The sequence below is a fragment of the Drosophila takahashii genome, chromosome 2L (genome assembly GCF_030179915.1).
Source record: "Drosophila takahashii strain IR98-3 E-12201 chromosome 2L, DtakHiC1v2, whole genome shotgun sequence".
Taxonomy (NCBI): Eukaryota; Metazoa; Arthropoda; class Insecta; order Diptera; family Drosophilidae; genus Drosophila; species Drosophila takahashii.
The window spans coordinates 15,079,173-15,100,115 of record NC_091678.1 but is presented as its reverse complement, the minus strand read 5'-3'; the positions used below and the strand labels follow the sequence as shown (position 1 = coordinate 15,100,115).

Genomic DNA, 20,943 nt, shown 5'->3' with positions numbered 1-20,943 from the left:
TATTAATCTTAAATTAATTAAATCCAAAGCAGCTATACTCTCCAGTGCACAACAGCTGCAATATTTTTTCTCCATTTTCTTAATGCATTTTGATAGATTGCATTAAGTGCGTGGAGATGGCATAATGTAGGCCAACATTTAAATTGATTGCATTTGGGGGACAGAAAGGGGTTTAGTGGGTGGGACAGAAAAGTAAGTGTGAAAGGGCTGACCTCCACCAAAGATCAGAAAAAACTTGTTAAGTAGCAAATGGTTCAATTTGTTCCATACAAACATTTTAAGATTTCTCATATCACATACGAGAAAAGCATTAAAAAACATATGGTAGACTTTCAGTCCTTCTATATTGTCTGCAGTTGCTATTTTTTAAATTTTGAAGTAAACAAATTAAAGAGAACTGTTTACTGGAGCTGAGAGAAAAATATGAAAGAACAATGAAGGAAATTTTAGAGGAAATATGATAATAAAACCAATTTTTTTTTTAAACACCCAGTAATATAATTAAAATTTTCTGTTAGAAAATTTGAGAATCTTAGAAAAAACTTGATACATTTCTGCAGATTTTAATGGAGCTGCTCTGAGCTTTAACAATTTGTAGAACACTTTAATTCCCTTGTTTTTCATCCATTACGATGAGTTAGAAGTGCATTTTCCTCAGATTTTCCCAGATCATCCACCTCGGTCTGACAGTTACTTCCATGGTCGAAAGCTTCTGGGATCCCGCTTTTCCAGCTTCCTCATTTTTCGCGACGACAACAATCTGGCGGCAGGAGGAGAAATGTTTCTTAGGAAATCTGCCGAGACAATGGCAACTGCATACAATTTGCATATTACATCAACATGTTGCATGCCGGCACAGTCAAGATTGCAGTTTGTAGCAGCGAAATGTTGCATATGCAATTGAGTTAAGCGCCCTGAACTCCCCCTTTCTGCCACGCCCCCTCGAAGTTAAACGAGGCGTGGCAACGAGATGCACCCAGAGACCATGATAATGATGAAGATGATGATGTGGAAGACACACAGCCGCATTGCAATCAGTTTTTGCTTTTGTTTTCGCTGCAATTTCTGTGGCAAGTCGAATGCGTGAGTCGGGCGAGCATTTGTTTCCCAAGTTTTTCGCAACTAACTATGTGGGGGGCTCCTTCACATGCACTTGCCTCACTTAAAGCCTGTCTTCGCATTAAATATATTCACAAAACAGCGCAGAAATAAGCAATATCTACTTAGGCCTCCGGGGCGCCACGCCCCCTCCGCCCCATCGAAACAAAAAATTATTCATCGCTCTTTGTGTATAATTTCTTTATAATTGCCATTTCCCGTTTTAATGAATTGTTTATACTATAAAGAGAAATATACAGAGAGAACAGCAATAAAGACAGGGGTCATGGCAACAGCAACAATGCAAGCACAAACACTCATGTGCCCCCGAATGGGGCAACCTAAAACAGAGACCCGAACCCACTCACAGATACGAGCACACGCATGGTACACTGCAAAAAAATATAAAAAACTGAAGATTAATCAGAAACCAATATAGTTAACATTTTTTGCATTTTTATTACATAAAAAGAGGTTAACAAATTTAGCATACAATTTAAAAATATTTGTTTTTTTTAATAAAGATGTTCCTAAACTGGTTAAAATTGAAAAAAATTTAACGAACTTTTCAACATTTAGTTCTCATTTTTTCATATCTTTTTTCATATTTTCTTCAGTGTATTTCCAAATACAAAGCGAGGGGCAATCGTAGGCTGACCATTTTCATTGCTTCCGTTCTTCACTTGTTATGGTCGCTATTGCACTTTACTCTTTTTTGGGGGTAGGTTGCTGCAACTGTTTGCATGACAAACGGAAATTGTTTTCATTTGATTAGTGCGAGCTGCGTGGAAGGTGTGTGTTTGTGTGTGTAAGTAACATGGGGGGTTTTTTTCGTGAAACATACCCTATATGTTGGATACCCAGGGAGCGACCCCCTAACCATAACCGCATTTCGCCACAAGGGCACGAACTCTTAATGCATTTGCAGACCGCATTGGTTGGGGGAGGGACTTCCAACGTAAATTGCGCTGATCAAGATAATGACCATGATGATGATGGGGATGAAGGTGTGTTGTCCAGCCTAGACTTTGTTTTTTACGAGCTTTTAATGGTATAATAGGACCAAGGAGTGCTGCACTCACACATCATTAAGGCGAGTCGTGTGGGGCTGTGTTTTATGGCTGTTTGTGGATAACAGTCATTCATCATGGTAGTTACAGTCTAGTCACCTACATTCTGCTATTTATAGTGGAATCTTGGGCAGTAGATAAATCTTGATTTATTTTCTAGATCTATCAATAAATAAACTTTGAGAAAAATTTACGTTTTCCCAAATGCATCATTTAATGCTTTCAAAGAAACTCCCTCTTCTACTGCTCTTTTTTTTCATCGAGAATGATTCATTTAAATGGATCGATTAGTTCAACCCTATTAATAGTTCACCTACCTCAACAACTGTGCTCATAAATTTTCTTAGGAATTTTATTTCTTTCTTGGCTCTCTCTCTTGGAGCAAATTAGTCAACGTTATCGAAGAAAAATAGCTGTATTAATTTCAAAAAGCTTATCAATCGATGTCGTCTAGTTAAACGTTCTTTGGCGCTTATCGGGGAATTCTGGATTCTTTAAAACAGAGCGCCGGCGGCAACGAGCCGCCAGCAAATGGCCAGAAGTTGACATCATACCCTCGGTACTTACAAACGCTGGAAAAAATAATAAAAATAAAAACAACCAAGGCAAATAGAATTAAAATTGGTAGCGCGTTTGGCTTCGTATGACATCATAGTTGGGGGGGGTGGGAGTATGTGGGGGTGGCAATATGTGTGGAGTGGAAATGGGGTGCTGACTGCTAAGTGGGTGTCAAGTGCGTGTGGCTTTTACATAACTTATCCTCTATGTAAAAAACCTGCCCCTGTCATAATTAAAGTACAATTTTCTCCAGCTTTTTGGCAAAAAAAATATTTTATACCTTCTGTAAGGAATATCTGATCTTTACGAATGAGTATATTTTAAAATTTCAACCAAAAATATATTTACAAAATATACATTTTCTCCATATAATTTTAAAAATTCCCCTTAAGCCAGTTTAAGTCTCGATTTACCAATTACAACTTTTATTGCTTACATAAACGTATGTCAAAAAATATATATTTTAGTTTTTCTCTATTCGAAAATTGGCAAACTATTTAATTGACAATAAAATTCCCATTTATTTCTGTTTTTTTCGTTCCCACACAAAACTCCATACAAAAACCAAACCTCTCTCTTACATAACCGCAAACAAAAATATATAAAAAATATATACAAATATATTTACTCAATCCCGCCCCGCGTTTCTACCTTTCCCCCGACACAAAAACAAAAACAACAACCACAAACAACCAACACAACAACCATAAATGAAATCCCATGAACGATGATCGGGTAAACGCAAAAAACAATTTAGAAAGAAACGGCGCCCTGGCATCAGATGTGGACGCACATGAAACGCCTCTCGCACGCCTCCAAAGTCAATTCTACGAGCAGCCTGACCGCCCAGAAAACCGATGTGGGCGTGGGCCATCATCCGAACATGACACCAAATGCAACAACAGCAACGACGACCTCAACGCCCGGGAAATGCATTCTATTCCCGGATAAGACGTCATCGCTGAAAAGCTCTATGTATACGCAACAGGTGTACTTCAGGCCCGATATGGTACGAACTTTAGCTAATTTCTAGATAAAATAGAGTTTATTGGCATGGTTTTGGATTTGACTTGGTTTTGGTTCTTGGCTCTCTCGAACATCGTAGACATTGCTGAAAGTTTGCTTTGATTATTTCACTTTTTTACCCTATTGTTTAATGGCACTTTCCACCAATCTTCTCCCAATCTATTTTAAGACCTACCATTTAATTTTTTGCTAATGGTTTATGGATATTTGAGTTTGGTTTCGTTACACAATAGCTTAAGCATTTTTGTTTCTCTAGCAAAATAGTTCACCCTGATTTTTAATTCCATGGCGAATTTTTAATGCATCCCGAAATCGTTAAAGCTCAGCGTTGCATTAAGCGCAGTGAAAAATTCGTATGAATGCAATAATCATAATCATAATAATAATCTTCATAAACCAACGACATAGCAAAATGCCAGCAATTGACTTTGCCAAGGCAACCCCTCATGGCAAAGCTGCTGGAAAGGGACAAGTGCACCACAAAATCAGTAAGCATAACTTTATGGTGCATGCAAAGTTGAGCATTATGGGGTTGGCCATGTAGATGCGGTAATATGCAAGTGAACTACAGTGGAGATCATATTTAGGAAGTTATAACGCACAATAATATCTATACAAAAACATAAGCTAGAACAAAATTATTTGAAATTTTAACATTAATATATTTTTAGGAATTAAACAATTTCTTTTTTTTTTAGAATTTTAAAATTAATTTATTGTTTTTTTGAAGAAAAATACCCTATTTATTTAATGGCTTAAATGGGTAATAAGAAAGACAAGTTATCAGTTTAAAAAGGATATTTTTGATTAAACAAGCAAATAAATTAAAAGCTGACAGAACTTAGGACCTTTTTCCTTCCAGTTAATAAAAATGCCATATAGTTTTTACAGTGCACCACATCACTAGCATTCTCCCACTCTATCCACCCATAAAAAGCTCCAAACATTTTCAACCCCATAGTTCAACCCCCGCTTTTTATACGCACTCCACTTGTTTTACTATACTCCTATTTTACTATACAATATAAAAATATTTTCATGCTGTGCAAGCAACACCACAACAAATTTAGTTTGACATTTTGCATGGCATTTTGTGCAACTTTAGGAAATGGCTTACAGAGAATATTTACCAGCTTTTACAGCGGACAGCTATTTAATGTCAGCTACGTGCGGCTGTCATAAGCTTTAAGATAAATCAGCTCAGGGTCAAAAGTATCTTTGGTTACTTGGAAGCATGAGCTAAGCTCCAAACGAGAAAAGATGTTAAGAAACTCGGAGTTTTTCTAGGGGAGGGGCGGCATGAAAAGCGTGAAGGTGTAGGCAAAGGTCGACATATGCAAATTGCATTTTAGGATCTTGGTAGTTCTTCTGGTCGATTGTGGTTCATTGTTTAGCAGCTGACATTTAGGTGGACAGGCAGGCAGGCGGTAAACAAAGGAAAACCGGCTAAAAGCAAAGGCCCAGCCGGCCGCTATATTTTCGAAGAAAAAAAAACAACAAAAACCTGTACAACTCGGTTTGTTTTTTCTTTTCAATATCAAGACACATTCGAAGCTTCATTAACATAATTGATGCGCCATTGGACGACTCTGCGGCTGTGACTCTGCGAGACATTATATTGTCTTCATGGCTTGGGGCAGAGCGAATCGTTGGACAGGTTTTCCGGCGCATGCGCACCGCCGAACCGGTTTTCAGTGGCCAGTTACAACCCAACGATCCACCGATCCACCATCCCCAACTTGGAGCTCTCATCTCCAATTCTGTCTGCCCCGATCCACACTGTAATTTTCAATTTCATTTCGAGATCTCCGCCTGACGTTTGCTTTTTGGCCGCCAGCGAAATCGAGAATAACATCTTGGCTGTCAGCTTTTTAGCCAACTTAATGGAGAGTCAAAAGCCAAGAACTGCGGAAAAGCACACACATCACATCGAATCACATCACTTGGGGAGTGGTGGAAAACGCTCGAGTTATCGAGTGGTTAGAGAGCTGCTGTTTATCTAAGTAGAGTGAATAGTGAGTAGTGGGAAATTATGATTGATAAGTGAATGTATGTTAACTAGGCGGTCCAAGTGGGTCATTTAAATGGAACTCAGAACTTTTAGGCTGCTCCGTGGTGATGAAATAATCTAGAAAACGTTTATGTAAGTTAGGCAAACCCAATTTGAATAAATCTGAAAAATAACTTTATTAAGACCCTAGACGGAAAGCAGCTGCGACTCATCACAGATCCTCGATTAGAAATTCAGACACGCAAGTCTTGTAATTATAATTTTGCCAACGGCCGGCAGTCTATTATTTATATTCGCCACAAAAAGGAGAAAAAAACAGTATACGCTATTAATTATGGCATCTGCTGTTTTCATATGCGGGCAGCTGCTGAAAGTTAATGAAATTTTGCGGTTCGAGCTTTTGACTTACATAAACTGGCTAAACGATATCAATCAAATTCCCTTCTTTTTATGTTATTACATGATTCGATTTATAGAGCAGAAGCAGGAGAGGAAAAATGCCTCCAAGGCAAACAGGTTTGGCCCCAGGAAGATAAATGGCAGACAAAGAAATGGAAAAGGGAGACGGAGAGTAATAATATCGCCATAATGCAGTGGCGGCATCAGCAAAATCTATATAAAGGCAATTTATATTAGAGTGGCAAAGGAGTGCAGTAAAAACGGCGGGCAGAAACCCAGAGAGCTGCGACATAAAATCAAATTCAATTCAAAGCCATTTTTCTCTGTGGCAGCTTGAAAATCATATTTGATATTCTGTATATATATATGTCCGCTGGCGATTCATTTTACAGATATGCCACATATAAATCAGCACTAAAATCCAGCCCCGTAGAGCGGAAGTAAAAATTTTTAAAACATATTGGCCGGGGAAAAAATACTGGAAATAGGATTGGAATGGAAAGCCGAAATACGAAATCTGACAGCTGCCTTTGGATAGAGAGAACAATGGATTGGACATGGCTATTGATATTGGGTACTCGGTATTTCCACTTGATTCCTTTTGCCATTTTTTCCCTGCTGCACCTCTGTTGACCCAAACCGAGTGCAATTGTCCCAGGGAATCGAACTGAGGCCACAGACACACAGAACCATCGAACTCAACTGGCTTTTGTTGCATTTTGGGCCATGACAAGGGAATGTTTTCCTCTTTTTCCTCCCGGCGACATGTGACGTTCGAATGGAGGAGTTGATTCAGCCACAACTCCACTGATATTAATTCTGTTTACCTTGATGACTTCAGTCGGAGGGGCAAATAAAACTGCACTGAAACTGTGGCCAGCCACATGTTCCTCGCCTGTTGTAAATATTTAATTGAAATCGATATGGGGGCGCCGAGAGAACAATGTATAAAGTCGGGGAACACAACTGCTATGACGAAGAAATTCTAGTAAACTCCCAGACCCTGACTATTTGGTAAAATTTAATTTGCGGCCCTACTGCAATTGCACTTCAAAGCGGCACCCCAACTCACCCACTTTCATTTATTGGTCTTCTCGCTAATTAGCGGCCTGACCTTAATCACTTAAGAGTTTACATAAAGCCAGCCAAAGTTCCCCACTGAAATACGTATATAGTGTAGAGGCACGAGTTCCATTTCCACTCTCAATGACGCAATTACCGCAGAATTTTTGTATCTTTGGAAATTGCATCGGGAGAGTTTAAATCACAAAAAGTTGCACTCACCCTAGATAAGATAAAACTCTAACGATAAGTTTTCGTTCGTATGCCATGCCAAAGTCAGCGGCAAGTGAACAAAAAATAAATAAAACCAAAAGCTTAAGCAAATTTTCGGTAAAGTAGATCTCAGAGTTTCAATTTGGCCACGCGCTCAAACACTGAACAAGCCGAAAAAAATAGTTTAACCTTTTTGGGGGAGAGCAACCAAATATGGAAAAATTACTCGACAAATATTTCAAGTTTGTTTTATTTTTTTGTTTATTGAATTTTATTATTTGGTCGTGGGCCGATTTTAGAGGCGACATTTAAAATGTTCGACTGTCAGCTGGAATTACTTTTGGAGTTATTTATGGCGATGATTGGACCTTGTGAACTGGAAAAGATGACTTCAGAGTAGAGGAGTGTGAGCCGACAGGTAGAATGGTGTATTTTCTTCTTTTATTTCGTCTGGTTGGGTGCCACTTCCGCCTTTCAAAACTCATCTATTAATTAAGAAAACCGCCATCGGATCGAAGCCCCCAGCCAATTACAAAAGCCACTCTCTCATCGAGTGTGAACAATGCAACGCTTTGTTGCCACTCAGGGTCAATGTGTTGCATGTTATATGGTCTGTGTGTTTACGCCATCCATATTATCCATCCTCGGCAGATATCTGAAATCGAAGCTGACAAGTCAAGGCATTTTTCCCCAGCTTACGCACAAAAGGAAGCATCTTCGTTTTCTTTTAATATTAAATACATCTTTTGAAAGACAAGTGCAACGATCTCCATAGGCTTTCCATCCCTAGCAACCATTTGCGGGTAATTAAGGAAGAGTTCGCTAACCCTCAATAAAAAAGAAAAACATATAAATAATTTCGCACTCAATTAAATGTCCCACACAAAAATATATATTCTGGTTCCGCTTGGTGATCTGGCTGCTATTTTTTATAATCGCTCTCCTCGCACTTGACTCATTTTCCAACAAATTATTGACATTCTTTCTACCGATCTCTTCTATTTCTAGGTAAGTTCTCGCATTGCTCGATTGACATTGATCTTCCGGTGACGTCAGTAAGTGGAAAGCTTTTAATAGAATCCCCGCCCCTGTGTTCACCTTAAGTTCAGTCTGTGGTTCTTCGATTACCTTATCGACGTGAGTAATGCACCTTTAAAATACCAAGTGATCGGGCAAGGAAGCACTTCAGCTGCTATCAATGGGCATCCATTACTCCTGAATGTCTGAGAGATGTATCGCGTGAATGTTTCGCTCCACCCTCTAGTTGTTGATGTTTTTCCAGCTTTGATTTTTGATTAATTGGGTGGGCCGAGATAAGTATGCAGGAAGTTAATTTGTTGGCTCGGCAAGCATGCAAGGAAAAAATAAATAACCAGCCAAAAGGTGCTCCTCATGTGAATGATGCACTCGAATGCAGAAGCTACGGCAATCGTGAGAAATGAGGAAATTGGACAGTGCTGATGAGCCCTGATGGCCAATTATTTCCCGTTTGTAATTAGAAGAGAACCAGATTTAATGGGAAATTCTCTTTTTGAAGGTTGGAAAAGCTGAAAGCATTTAGTATTGAACCTTTTCCGGTTATTACAAATTTTCTGGATTTTCGTTTCTTTTTTCCCATTTATTGTTTTCATATTTCCGGAAACTAAAGTACAACAAATTATTAATTTTATATTATCCTAAAAATTTCCATTCACATCTGTACAATTTCTATTCCACATTCAACTAGTTTAAGATATTATCTGGGATTAATTTGACCATTTAACAGACTTAATCGGGAAATCGTCAAACTGGCTCTATAACTAGCTTCCTTATTTGTCAGGTTCTTATCTCTCTGTCACTGCGCACTCCTCAGCATTTCAATTAAGCGCCAACAGTCGTCGTCCCAATTTACCGGCTTTGCAAGGAAACCAACCGACCGAGCCAAGTCGGAGTTAATTTCATTAGCCATCTAGTCTGGTCTTTGGACACACTTTCGTTGAGACCTGGCCTCCACAACTTCGATCCGTTCCGATTCGATTCGATCCGTTGCGACCCTCGACGACTTTCACATGCGAGTATCTCCACAGAGAAAAATATTATTTTTAGTTTTTATAGCTTACATGGGAAGGAGCATAATTACCATTTAAAATTGGTAATTATTTTTTATGTCTTTATTTTGGGAAAATATTAATAGTGAACAACATTAAATGGTCGGTTAAACTGGCGTTTGGGTAAATGTAATTATTGCAATAACAAATCAGAGCTTACGGGATAATTAACTCTTAACCGAATGATAAACGGAACGGAGTAAGAAGGCTATTTTTAGTTAACGATCACTTTAACTGGCCGTTAAATGGCCGTTAACTCTGATATTATTTATTTATTTTGAAAACCTTTTAATCTAGATGATGTTATATCTTGTTCATTACTATCCATTTAATAGAAATCAATCGAATTGGTAGCAAAAATAAATATTTACATTTTTCTCGGTGCTCGTCGTGGAGCACCTCTTCCATTGACTGTCCAAGCACACGATCTTTTTGTGTTGATTAAAGAAGACGATTCGTGGCTTTTGCAAATTACTTTCATTTTCTGCACAAAAGTTGCTGGCTCGGCTTTTAGAAATTGCCATGGCTGGGAGAAAATGCCATGGCTAACAAGTCATTGACAAACTGCCAACCCAAAGCCGATGTTGTGGACAAACTGAGGATTAAAGCCACCCAGTCACCACACCCTGCTCCAGTCTGAGTATCTGAGTATCTTAGTATCTCAGAGTGGCAGAGTAGCCGAGTATCTCGACTGGGCCTAAGTGTGTCATGCAAATTTTCCAGCTGCTCCGCTTGTAATTTGATATTGTCATTAGTTTGGTGTGTGCGCACTCGACTGTGGAACTCTCGGCTCTCTAGGTTTTGACTTACCCACTTGGACAAGGAAGTATCTTTGTATATTTTTTTTTGCCCTTCCCTTTTCCCTTCCCTTTTTCTTTTCCCCCCATGCGAAGCGCTGCACTTGACAGCGGCGATTATGTTACTTGCGGTGGGTGGTGGATGATGGGTGGTGGGCTTTTGCATTATGCATGCCATGACGCTCATTAGTGCGGCTTGTTGAAGATGAGAAAGGGCAGCAAAGTGCTGGAAAAGCGGGGAGCGTCAACGGGCCAAAAGAACAATGGCCCTAAATTGCCCTCAAGGCAAACTGCTCTCTATCTTTCGCTTTAAATTAACTGGAAAATTCTGAGCCGCCTGACTTTCGGAATTCCATCAAATCGTGGGCGATGACAAAACTTTTAAATGGTTCACTTTTTTTGAGCGATTGCAACAGTTTTCAGTGGCACACCACTTAACTTTAATGTCAAATGTCAGTTTGTAATATTTCACAAGAACCGAAACTTTTTTTCCTAAATAAATCCACACCCGCTGGATGATTTTGCAAAACCCATAGAAAATTAGCTCTTTAAATGAAGAATGACACTTTTAGTGCCCCCTTCTCTGGTTCAAAAATAAAAGAGGAATACAATTTGGGTGAGATTTTGGGAGGGAAATGGGAGGGATAAGAGGAAGTGAGACAAGTGTTGACAGTTGCTTGATGGCGTTGAAATGTGAAAGTCAAGTGGGGAAAGATACTTTTTGACAGTTTCCTCTGGAAAATCTCGTCTGCAAGGGGTGCAAAAGAATATATGGTAATTAGTTTACATTTCAGGCAATTCCCCTTTGATACCAGATTTTTAAACTTTAAAATAACTTGAAAATTAATTAATGAAATTGCACTTAAAATACTTAAAATATGGAATAATCATAATAATTGTAAAATATTTATACCCGTTACTCGTAGAGTAAAAGGGTATATTGTATTCGTGCAAAAGTATGTAACAGGGAGAAGGAAGCGTTTCCGACCCCATAAAGTATATATATTCTTGATCAGGATCACTAGCCGAGTCGATCTAGCCATGTCCGTCTGTCCGTCTGTCTGTCCGTCTGTCCGTCTGTCCGTCTGTCCGTCTGTCTGTCTGTATGAACGCTGAGATCTCGGAAACTATAAAAGCTAGAAGATTGGCATTTTGCATGCAGATTTAAGGAGTTCCTACGCAGCGCAAGTTTATTTCAAAATGCCACGCCCCCTCTAACGCCCACAATCGCTTATATACGATTTTAAAAACTTTAATATTTTGGAAAAGTAAAAATGCAGTTTTATTGTGTTTATCAATACCTATCGAAATGTAGAAGAAATTTTTCAAATCGGACCATTCGTTAAAAAGTTATGCGTGATCAAAGTTATCAATCTATATCTTCATCTCCCTCGCACTCCCTTTACCTGAGTAACGGGTATCTGATAGTCGGGGCACCCGACTATAACGTTCTCTCTTGTTAAAAATTTAAAAATATTCAAATAGGGTTGTTTTAGTTTCAATCCTGATACGAATAACTATATATTTATAACAAATTTATCTTAGCTTGTTAATCTGAAAGTCACAACCAGTTTTTATTAGTTGCTGCACTCGCAAGTTATTTTAATCAAAATTGCTTAACGCAATCGATTCGATTGTGAAGTCCCCAAATCATGTGTTAAGAAGAACCGTTAAAATCGTCTGGAAATGTATATAAAAGAAAAACGACACAATAAACAATGGAAACGGCATTAAAACATGAATTTAACGATAAACTGACCTATCAGCCGCAACAACTCGACTATTTGTCCACTTTACGATTGGCCACATTAATGAAATTTATTCACTCCGGAAGACCACAGCGAATGGCCAAATGGGAAAAAAAAGAGTAGAGAGGGGAAAACCATAAATACAAACCGCAGGCATTTTAATTTTTATGTTTTAACATGAAAAACGCTTCGCAATGTCACCCAGCATCAGCGCTACAGTAATTTGCATCCATCAGATACAGTTTATTTTGGTGGCTGCTTATTAAAAAAAAAACCAAAAAAAAATGAGCATAAATAAATTCAAAAGTTGCAATTTGCATACAAATCACGTTTCTGAAACCATTTGGCAAAAGCAGAAACGAAAATGTATTTTTGATTCGTAATAAGCAGAAATTTCTTGAATGAACTTGCGTCACTTGTTTTTATTTTTGTTGTTGTTTTGCTGGCGGCAATCTGCAGATACGTAGATACTTAATATACATACGTAGTTTAGAGTATTTGGGAAAGATCATCAGGTGATTCACTTGTCGCTCGATCTGACCGGCAGACAACTGTGAATGAGTAAGCTCGCTTAGCCCGTTTTATGGAAATTTATGGCAAAAAAAAACACACAAAAACGGCAGCGAGAAAAACGAGATACTTTCGCTTAAGTGGCGAATGCTATTTTGCGGTGGTGGGACTATATCTAAATGTTGAGAGGAGCCAAGTCAATTAGTCAGCGAGTGGGTAGGTCTGCCATGTGTCCGGTAATTGTTTCAGATGCATTTCACAACCAATAGATACGGGAATGACCGGCTATAACTCGCTGCGGGGGAATGTCTCAATCCAGTGCAGAGTTCGGCCTTCGCGGAATTCCACTTGCATTTTTCTGCAGTCGTTTCGTTTTTAAACAATTAAATTAATTAAAATTCACGCTTATGGCACATTTTAATTACTGATAAAAACGGCTTCATTTCGCGACAAACAGAGAAATTTTCAACTTCAACGCATCTTTAAGAGACCAAAAAGTCGCTCCTGGCGACAACCATCAGCTGTACACCGAAAATAATTAAAATTAAATACTAAAAGTAAGGTTTAGTTATCTTAAAAAATTATATGAAAATTATTGAGTTCAATTTTCTATTTAGAAACCACTGTAAAAAATATTATCTACATATTTTGATCAGTATTCATATTTAAATTATTTCTTTCTGTGTTATAATTACAAAACAAACGACAATTACGTAAGACTCCAACGATGATACCGCACCCTTTACACCCTCTTCAAACTTTTTCTTGGGTAATCGTTGCCCAAGTAGTTGAAGATACCCATTGTGATAAAGACCAACTCTAATTTGGTTTTGTTTCTGTTCCAGTGGCATTGTGCTCTCGTGATTTCATTCACAATTTTCTGACTCTGACACATTTCCAGATAGCCCTCGACAGAAAACTTTCCCAAGACTTTTTGTTTTGCTTTTTATATTCCATAATTTGGCAATGTCTTTGAACCCATTTTGAAACGTGTTAATGTGCATTTTGAGCTTCTCGCCCGCCGACCATTACGAAATGGTACATATACCACTCCGAATTCAACTTCAATTTCGAGTCACAAATTCAGCTCTCTAGCTTTTCTCTGCCCGCTTTCGCAAGTGAAATTGTTGGCAGAGCCAACGAAAAGTGTTTAGTTTATATACATTTTTTTTCGGGCTTTAATGCCCGTTATAAATTATTTTTTGTTTATTTAGTTTGGCCGGGGATTACTTGGGTTTCTGTGTTAATTAGATGAGTCCACATTTCGGCTTAACTGCTGTGAAGAGGGTCAAAGGGAAAACTGATCTGGGGTAATTACATACAGAACTTTACAAAATGCTAGGTGTAAGACTGCACCAAAAAAAAAATTGATGTGAAACGATGATCTATTTGATATTTATCAAACTTTTATATGATCGCAATGTAAAAACCAGGCCCGTTCGAATGTTACCATGCGCATATTGATTTGATCCCGTCTTATTTATTTTTTATACCCTTGCAGAGGGTATTATAATTTCAGTCAGATGTTTGCAACGCAGTGAAGGAGACGTTTCCGACCACATAAAGTGTATATTGATCAGCACCAATAGCCGAGTCTATCTAGCCATGTCCGTCTGTCCGTCTGTCCGTCTGTCCGTTTCTATGCGAACTAGTCTCTCAGTTTTAAAGCTATCGCGAGTACATATGTCGGAGCGAGCCTGATCGGACCACTATATCTTAAGGCTCCCATAGGAACATTCAAACAAATATAAGAAAAAGCATTGTAACTTTGTAGGAAGTAGGCGTTTTGATTCTTGACAACTTAAAAACAAAATATAAATAGAAACGCTGAATCTGGATTCCCTGGAACTGCACAGAGTGAGCATTAAACTATAGGTATTTACTTTATCTGCAAGGCTTCCTTTCTTGTTTTTTTTATGAAGTATATTTGGGTTAACTTGTAGTAAATCCCAAAATCCCCATTATTTCTAAGCCCATTCTTTACCATTTTATAAATGACATAACAGCAAATTGCCATTGTATTGTATAGATTTGCTGACGAATGGCTAAAGACCTCTAATTCTTTGGAAAACTTTGAAGAATGCTATATTTTCGACACAAAAGTGTCAAACGGACCAATTCCGTTTCACTCTTGACATTGACACCAACAACTTTTCCCAACCAACCTCAATTACAATCAATCACACATGGTGTGTCTGTCGGTCAGCTGGCCAAATACCATTTCTGGCCAGAGTCCAACTGAAACCGAAGTCGTGCGTGTTTTGTTAGAGAATTACAATAATGATAGAGCTCTCCACCCCTCACTCCTTTTTCCTTTCAGCGGACAACAAAAGTTTGAGCCAACCGCTTGGTGCAAAAATGTTTCATTTATCATAAACTTCGGGGATCTCCCACTTTTCTCTGATAAATATGACAAAGGACTGGCCGTGGTTAATGATGATGATGCCGCCCGGCTGGAGACCAACTGATAAATCTCTTGAGCCACATGTTCCAGCCACTTGTTTTCCCGTTTTCCCAGCCAAGATTTCACTCTCTAGGCGAGTTATTGAGCACATTGCCTGTTTTCGCCACATTTGGAAATGTCACTCACGAACGCTTGACCAGTTTTTCATTTTCATTTGGCGGAAAAGCAACGAGTTTTCGTACCGCAAAAAAGAAGCAATAAATATTTGGGTATTAATTATTAATTTGTGGCCATGTGAGGTGGTTAAATTAGGAGCAGGTTTTTTACTTATAATACAGGAAGTGTTTGAAATACGTAAATAAAGTGATAATGTGCTTCAATAATTTCTTTGCTTTATAGTAAAATAATTTAAGACCTTTATTGCATGCATCAAACAATTTATCATTCGCCTTGCATTTCGTTTGGCTTCTTCGTTTTACATGACCCACTTGAAATATTTCCCCACACCAAACACCGAATGCATGAAAATCAATGAAGCTTACAAAATATTTACCGCCCATTAGCACGTCATAAAGTGGGCGGGGTGAACACAGAACCAGAGAGCCATAGCTATTTCCCACACATACAACACACAACACACAACCTTGCCCCTCAGATGGCAAGGGTCCTTCAAGTACCTACGCTAATAAGCAAATGTTGGGAAATACGAGACTTCTTTACTTTGCTTATGACATATGTGACAGGCGGTAAAAACAAAAGCACCCGAACACATGTAAGACTTCTGTTTGGCATACGAAGAGGGGAGGGGTCGAACATATATCTTCCTAAAGCGTAAGTAGTATGGCTTTGATTGGCGGAAGTTGGCCGTTTTAAAGGGAAACCCCGAGGAGGTTCTTGAGCTGGTCTTCCGTGGGCAGGACCACCCTCAATGAATTATTGAATATGCCAAACCCGCTTGACGGCAAAAATGGAAAACACAAATTCAAGTAGCGATAATCACATATTTCCATATATCATCATATGGGATTCTTGAACATGCGGGATTTGTTTGAGGTTTTTTTAAATTATTTTCTATTTAATAAAAGGTATTCTAGAGATTTATTTTTGTATAAGTAAAACTATTGCAAATATTTTTCATAGACCAAACTCAATAAAATTCTATCAAGAAATTTTAAAAAACATTTAAAAAATATACATTTAATTTTTGTTAAATACTTTTCTAAAAGTTTAGTACTCTCCTATTCAAGGAAGTGCCTCTGCAACTCCTTTTCAAAAAATCAATAACAAACTGCTGGCCAGAACCGGTTGCAATTTAATTATTTATAAACATTTAAGAGCCAGGTCTGTGTGGAAATCACTTCCCTACCTGCAGGATACGGTCTCCTCGACAAATGAGGGAACATTTTCTTAAGAACTGCAGCAGGTGCTAGGCGACAGGAGTTCATTAAGAACGTATCCTGGCATCCCATGGATACGCAGATACTTGGCTGCATGTGGGTGTGCGCCAGTCTAGGATCGGTGAATGTGTGTTTGTTTGTCAGACATTGTGTCTCCCTTTTGCAATCCTTTTGTTTCGCCCGCCTCCTTATTTTTTTGGCATGCATTACCCTTAATGAACTCAGGACACCGAGACAATGTCTGGAGGAGGAGTTCTACCTGCATCGACGCTGCTACCCAGGCATTAATGTCTGAGACCGGGCGCTATTATAAATAATTGCACAAGAAAATAGGTAAAATAGTGCAAAGTTTCCCTGCCACTGGCTGTTGACAATGGTCGAGAGGCAGAGGCATATTCACCTGGCACAGTTCTCACGGCCCGGGGCAAATCGCTGGGCTTGTGGGCAGGCCGACAAAGTGCGCCGCCTTGGGTTCGTCTTTTGTCTGGCGGAAAGATTGAGATCGGGAAGTGGGCGCAAGACGAAGACTGGGGCGACAAAGCCAACGACAAAGGTGTAAATCGATGATAAATGGAAAGCAAAATATTCAAGATCAATAATCTTGAGGCGATCTATTTAAAAAGAAACGGAAGTCGAGACACGAATCAGAAAATAGAACAAGAAAGAAATGGAAATGGAAAAAAATGAGAACGAGATTAGTTTCCATAACATAGAAATCAAAAAAACATGATAAACAAAGAAAACATTGAATAAATATTTTGATTATTTGTTTAAGAATATCTTACATTGCTACTTAATGGTTTAAAAAAATATTGAATATTAAATACATTTTCAATAGTACGAATAATTCTTAAAACAATATTTTATCACAATTTTTCTCAAATAATTTCTGTTTTTTTTCTGATTTTTTCACAAAATTTCAACCCCTTCTTTTATAAAAGAAAAAGCAAAATATCCCATTTAGCTGACAGACACCTTTCAGTCATTTTCGCCTAATCAAAACAAGTCATAAAATTGTTCACGATTTTTTTAAACAAAAGTGCGAAGCTCGCAAAATGATTGACAGCAAATTTAATTGAAGCATTGAACCTGAGAGCTGGCCAAACATGATGGCCAAGTGGCGGCGGAAGGAGGCAGATGTTGGTCGGCGACGGTTGTTAGTTGGCTGACCTGGCAACAGCCGTGACAGAGATGTCTCTTGTCATCGCAGCGCTCAATCAAACGAAAGTCTAGACGACTGCGACAAAAGCGAGTGCAGAAAGTTGGCTAACTAACGGCAGGCAGGCAAAGCTAATTTGACTGTGGAAGGCAGGAAACGGAAGTGGAAAGCCTGGTGGCTGGATATATGCTGGATATCTGGACACATATGAAGATGGATGAACTGTTTGCCCCACCTGCCGATCCAACAATTTAACTGACAACCGACAGCCAATTTGGCCAGAGAGCCCACAGAGTTCTGTCCAAGTCAGTCATCGATTTTGGAATTTAGTTTGCGGTTTACGGACCAAGCCCCTCCTCAGCAGCGAACATCTTGTTAATATTGACTGGCTAATGTACTTCACACCTTTGTTTGCCCTGTGAATCAGTTGAGAGTCGTGCCAAAAGTAGCCAAAAGATACACTCGGCTTTCCTCTGTTTCAGCCGATGCGCACATTCACTTCCTCGTCGTGTGTATTTAAATTGCTCATCAAGTAACAGGCAGCGAAAAAAAAAAACAAATAAAAAAAAATACAACAAAATTCTAATTTACATAAACAATTAAAGGCAACGAAGCGAGCGAAAATAAACCCCGAAATAACAAGAGAAAATTTTGTGCAAACAAAAGCGATTATTGCACTTGAAAAGCGCACAAACGAACGCTGCTATGCTGGATGATAGTGTATTTATAGAGCGCGCCGTTCGTTAATTGTTTAATGCGACAATTAAGAGAATTATTACTCATACGCACTGGTGAACGCCTGACCTTAGACGGCCTGGGTGTCAGTCTGCCAGAACGAGTGTTCAATCGCCCACACTCGATCACGAAAAAAACAACAAAACAGCTCTAGTGACAAATAAGTCGTTGGCACACTTGACTGGCTGGTGGCCCAACTCGATTTGGTTTAATAGAACTCGTTTTTGTTGCTCTCTCACGGATAAGCCGTTCTGAAGTTCTGAATACAAAATATTTCCAGCACTTTTGGAATTTTTTTTGGTTTTGTAAAGATTTATAACATAAAGCAATCATGCCAAAGAAGGCCATTTTTGTGTCGCGTCTAAGGCCAGATACTACCATCGATGAAATTAAAGGTCACCTAAGCGATGAGCTCCAAGCCTCTCCTGAAAACTTTGTTGTAACAAAATTTAATTTTGCTTACAAAAGAAAAGTTTCTTCATTTAAAATAATTCTGCCTGATACACATTTTTCCCGTGCTTTAAATCCTGCACTATGGCCAGTTAATACGATTGTTCACGAGTTTGATCGGAAAGAACCAGCTATAAATACAAATCCGTCAGTTCCAAAAAACTAGATTTTGTATTACATTATCAAAATGTCCGTGGCCTTCTCAGTAAGCTGTCCAGATTGCATACTGACAGTGCTGCTTTTGATCCCAGCGTTATTGCTTTTACTGAGACTTGGCTTAATCCAACGGTATCTGATAATGAAATACTTACCAATAATTTTTTCCTCTATAGACGTGACCGTCCCTCTAAACGAGGTGGGGGTGTCCTAATCGCAGTAAAGTCTGAAATATCATCCCAAGTTGTATCCATTCCCAATGTTGGTGATATTGAATTCATGTCAGTCAAAATATGTCTTCCTAACTGCAACATATTTGTAACCTGCTCCTATATTCCTCCATGCTCTGAGGCTTCGATCTATATGCAACACCTCTCCGCTATCCAGAATATCTCATCATATGCCTCTGACTCAGACCATATTATAATACTGGGTGAATTGCATGTAAATTATTTGCAAATGTCGAGATCCCTATCTTCAGTGGATTGGTCTTGTCTTGATAGTCTTCATCTTGATGAGGCCATTTCAACTTTTTATAATGTCCTTTATTCCATATTTAATGAATTAGTCCCTTCCACAGTTGTTAATAACTCTAACAGCCCTCCGTGGTCTTCCAAACACTTGGCTCACTTAAAAAATATAAAAACTAAACTTTTTAAGAAGTTCGCCAAAACAGGACTTCAGTCTGATTTTTCCAAATACAGCGTTGCTAAATCCAATTACTTCCTGCATAATTCTGAATGTTATAACAGCTACCTCCTACGCTGTAAGAACGAATTTCGCAGCAATCCTAAATTATTTTATTCCTTCGTCAACTCAAAGCGCAAAGCTAACAAATTTCCTCCATCACTACAGCTAAATAATGTATCTGCCTCGAATGATCAAGATATTGGCAACCTGTTTGCGGACTTTTTCCAATCCACCTATTGCAAAAATAATACCGGAATCAATTGTAGCTACTCCTACCAGCTACCCCACACTGACGCCATTTTCAATCCTCTAATTGATGAAGCAGAAGTTCTACGTAGCCTATCCACGATTAAATTATCATTCTCTGCGGGTCCTGATATGGTTCCAAGCTGTGTCCTCAAACATTGCGCCATACCACTTGCAGTTCCATTAACTATGATTTTTCATAAGTCGATTGCTACTGGCACATTTCCATCTATGTGGAAAGAATCCTTTCTTATTCCGCTACATAAAAAAGGTAGTAAATCTGATATCAGCAACTATCGCGGCATAGCCAAACTTAGTGCTATTCCTAAGCTCTTTGAAAAACTTATTTGCGATCAACTGCAGCACCAGTGTCGCTCCTTAATATCCTCTAAGCAGCATGGTTTCACAAAGTGCCGGTCTACAACAACTAACCTGCTTGAGTTTACGACCTTCATTAGTCAAGGCTTTAAATCCACAATGCAAACTGATGTTATCTTTACTGACTTTAGTAAAGCCTTTGATTCGGTCAACCACGAGCTACTGCTCCACAAGCTCCTCCTCCTCGGATTTCCTCCAACTCTACTGACATGGCTTCGTTCTTATTTAACAAATCGTACCCAAAAGGTCCAGTACAACAGCATTTATTCAAAAGCTGTTTCCGTATATTCGGGTGTACCACAAGGCAGTCACCTCGGTCCTTTACTATTTGGCTTATTTATCAACGATCTTCCTCAAGTAATTGAGTTCTCCAAAGTACTTATGTTTGCGGATGATGTCAAGTTGTGTATGCATCTGACCTCACCTAGTTCCTACATGCAGCTCCAGCTTGACTTAAATAACCTTCAATCCTGGTGCCTAGTCAACAAGCTACTGCTCAATCCTGATAAATGTAAATCCATGTCATTTTATCGATCCAATCCATATATTTGTACATACTCAATAGATCACTCTGCACTTGAACGCATTGATACTGTTCTTGATCTTGGTGTCCTATTTGACCACAAGATTTGTTTTAATAGCCACGTCAGTACCATCTCCAATAAAGCTAAATGCTTATTAGCTTTCATAAAACGCTGGTCTAAGGAATTTGATGACCCTTTCACCACTAAGCTCCTTTACGTCTCTCT

General features: G+C 38.8%; 1 protein-coding gene and 1 long non-coding RNA gene across 8 annotated transcripts in view; one reads left to right on the top strand and one right to left on the bottom strand.

The window, feature by feature from the left end:
- The window catches only part of LOC108063648 (uncharacterized), a 46,419-nt gene that overhangs the window by 6,635 nt on the left and 18,841 nt on the right, over positions 1-20,943 (top strand). For 5 of the 7 annotated variants that reach the window (XM_044395196.1, XM_070214203.1, XM_044395197.2 and 2 more), the window contains exon 3: positions 3,484-3,735. The exons of the other annotated variants lie outside the window; for them this stretch is intronic. In XM_044395196.1, the coding sequence (XP_044251131.1) occupies positions 3,484-3,735 (252 nt within the window). The remainder of the gene's footprint in view (positions 1-3,483; positions 3,736-20,943) is intronic. 7 annotated transcript variants of the gene reach the window in all.
- Positions 5,591-6,101, bottom strand: LOC138914807 (uncharacterized). The gene is made up of 2 exons (XR_011420619.1): positions 5,812-6,101; positions 5,591-5,751 (listed from the first exon to the last, which is right to left on the bottom strand). It is a non-coding gene; the product is annotated as an uncharacterized lncRNA (long non-coding RNA).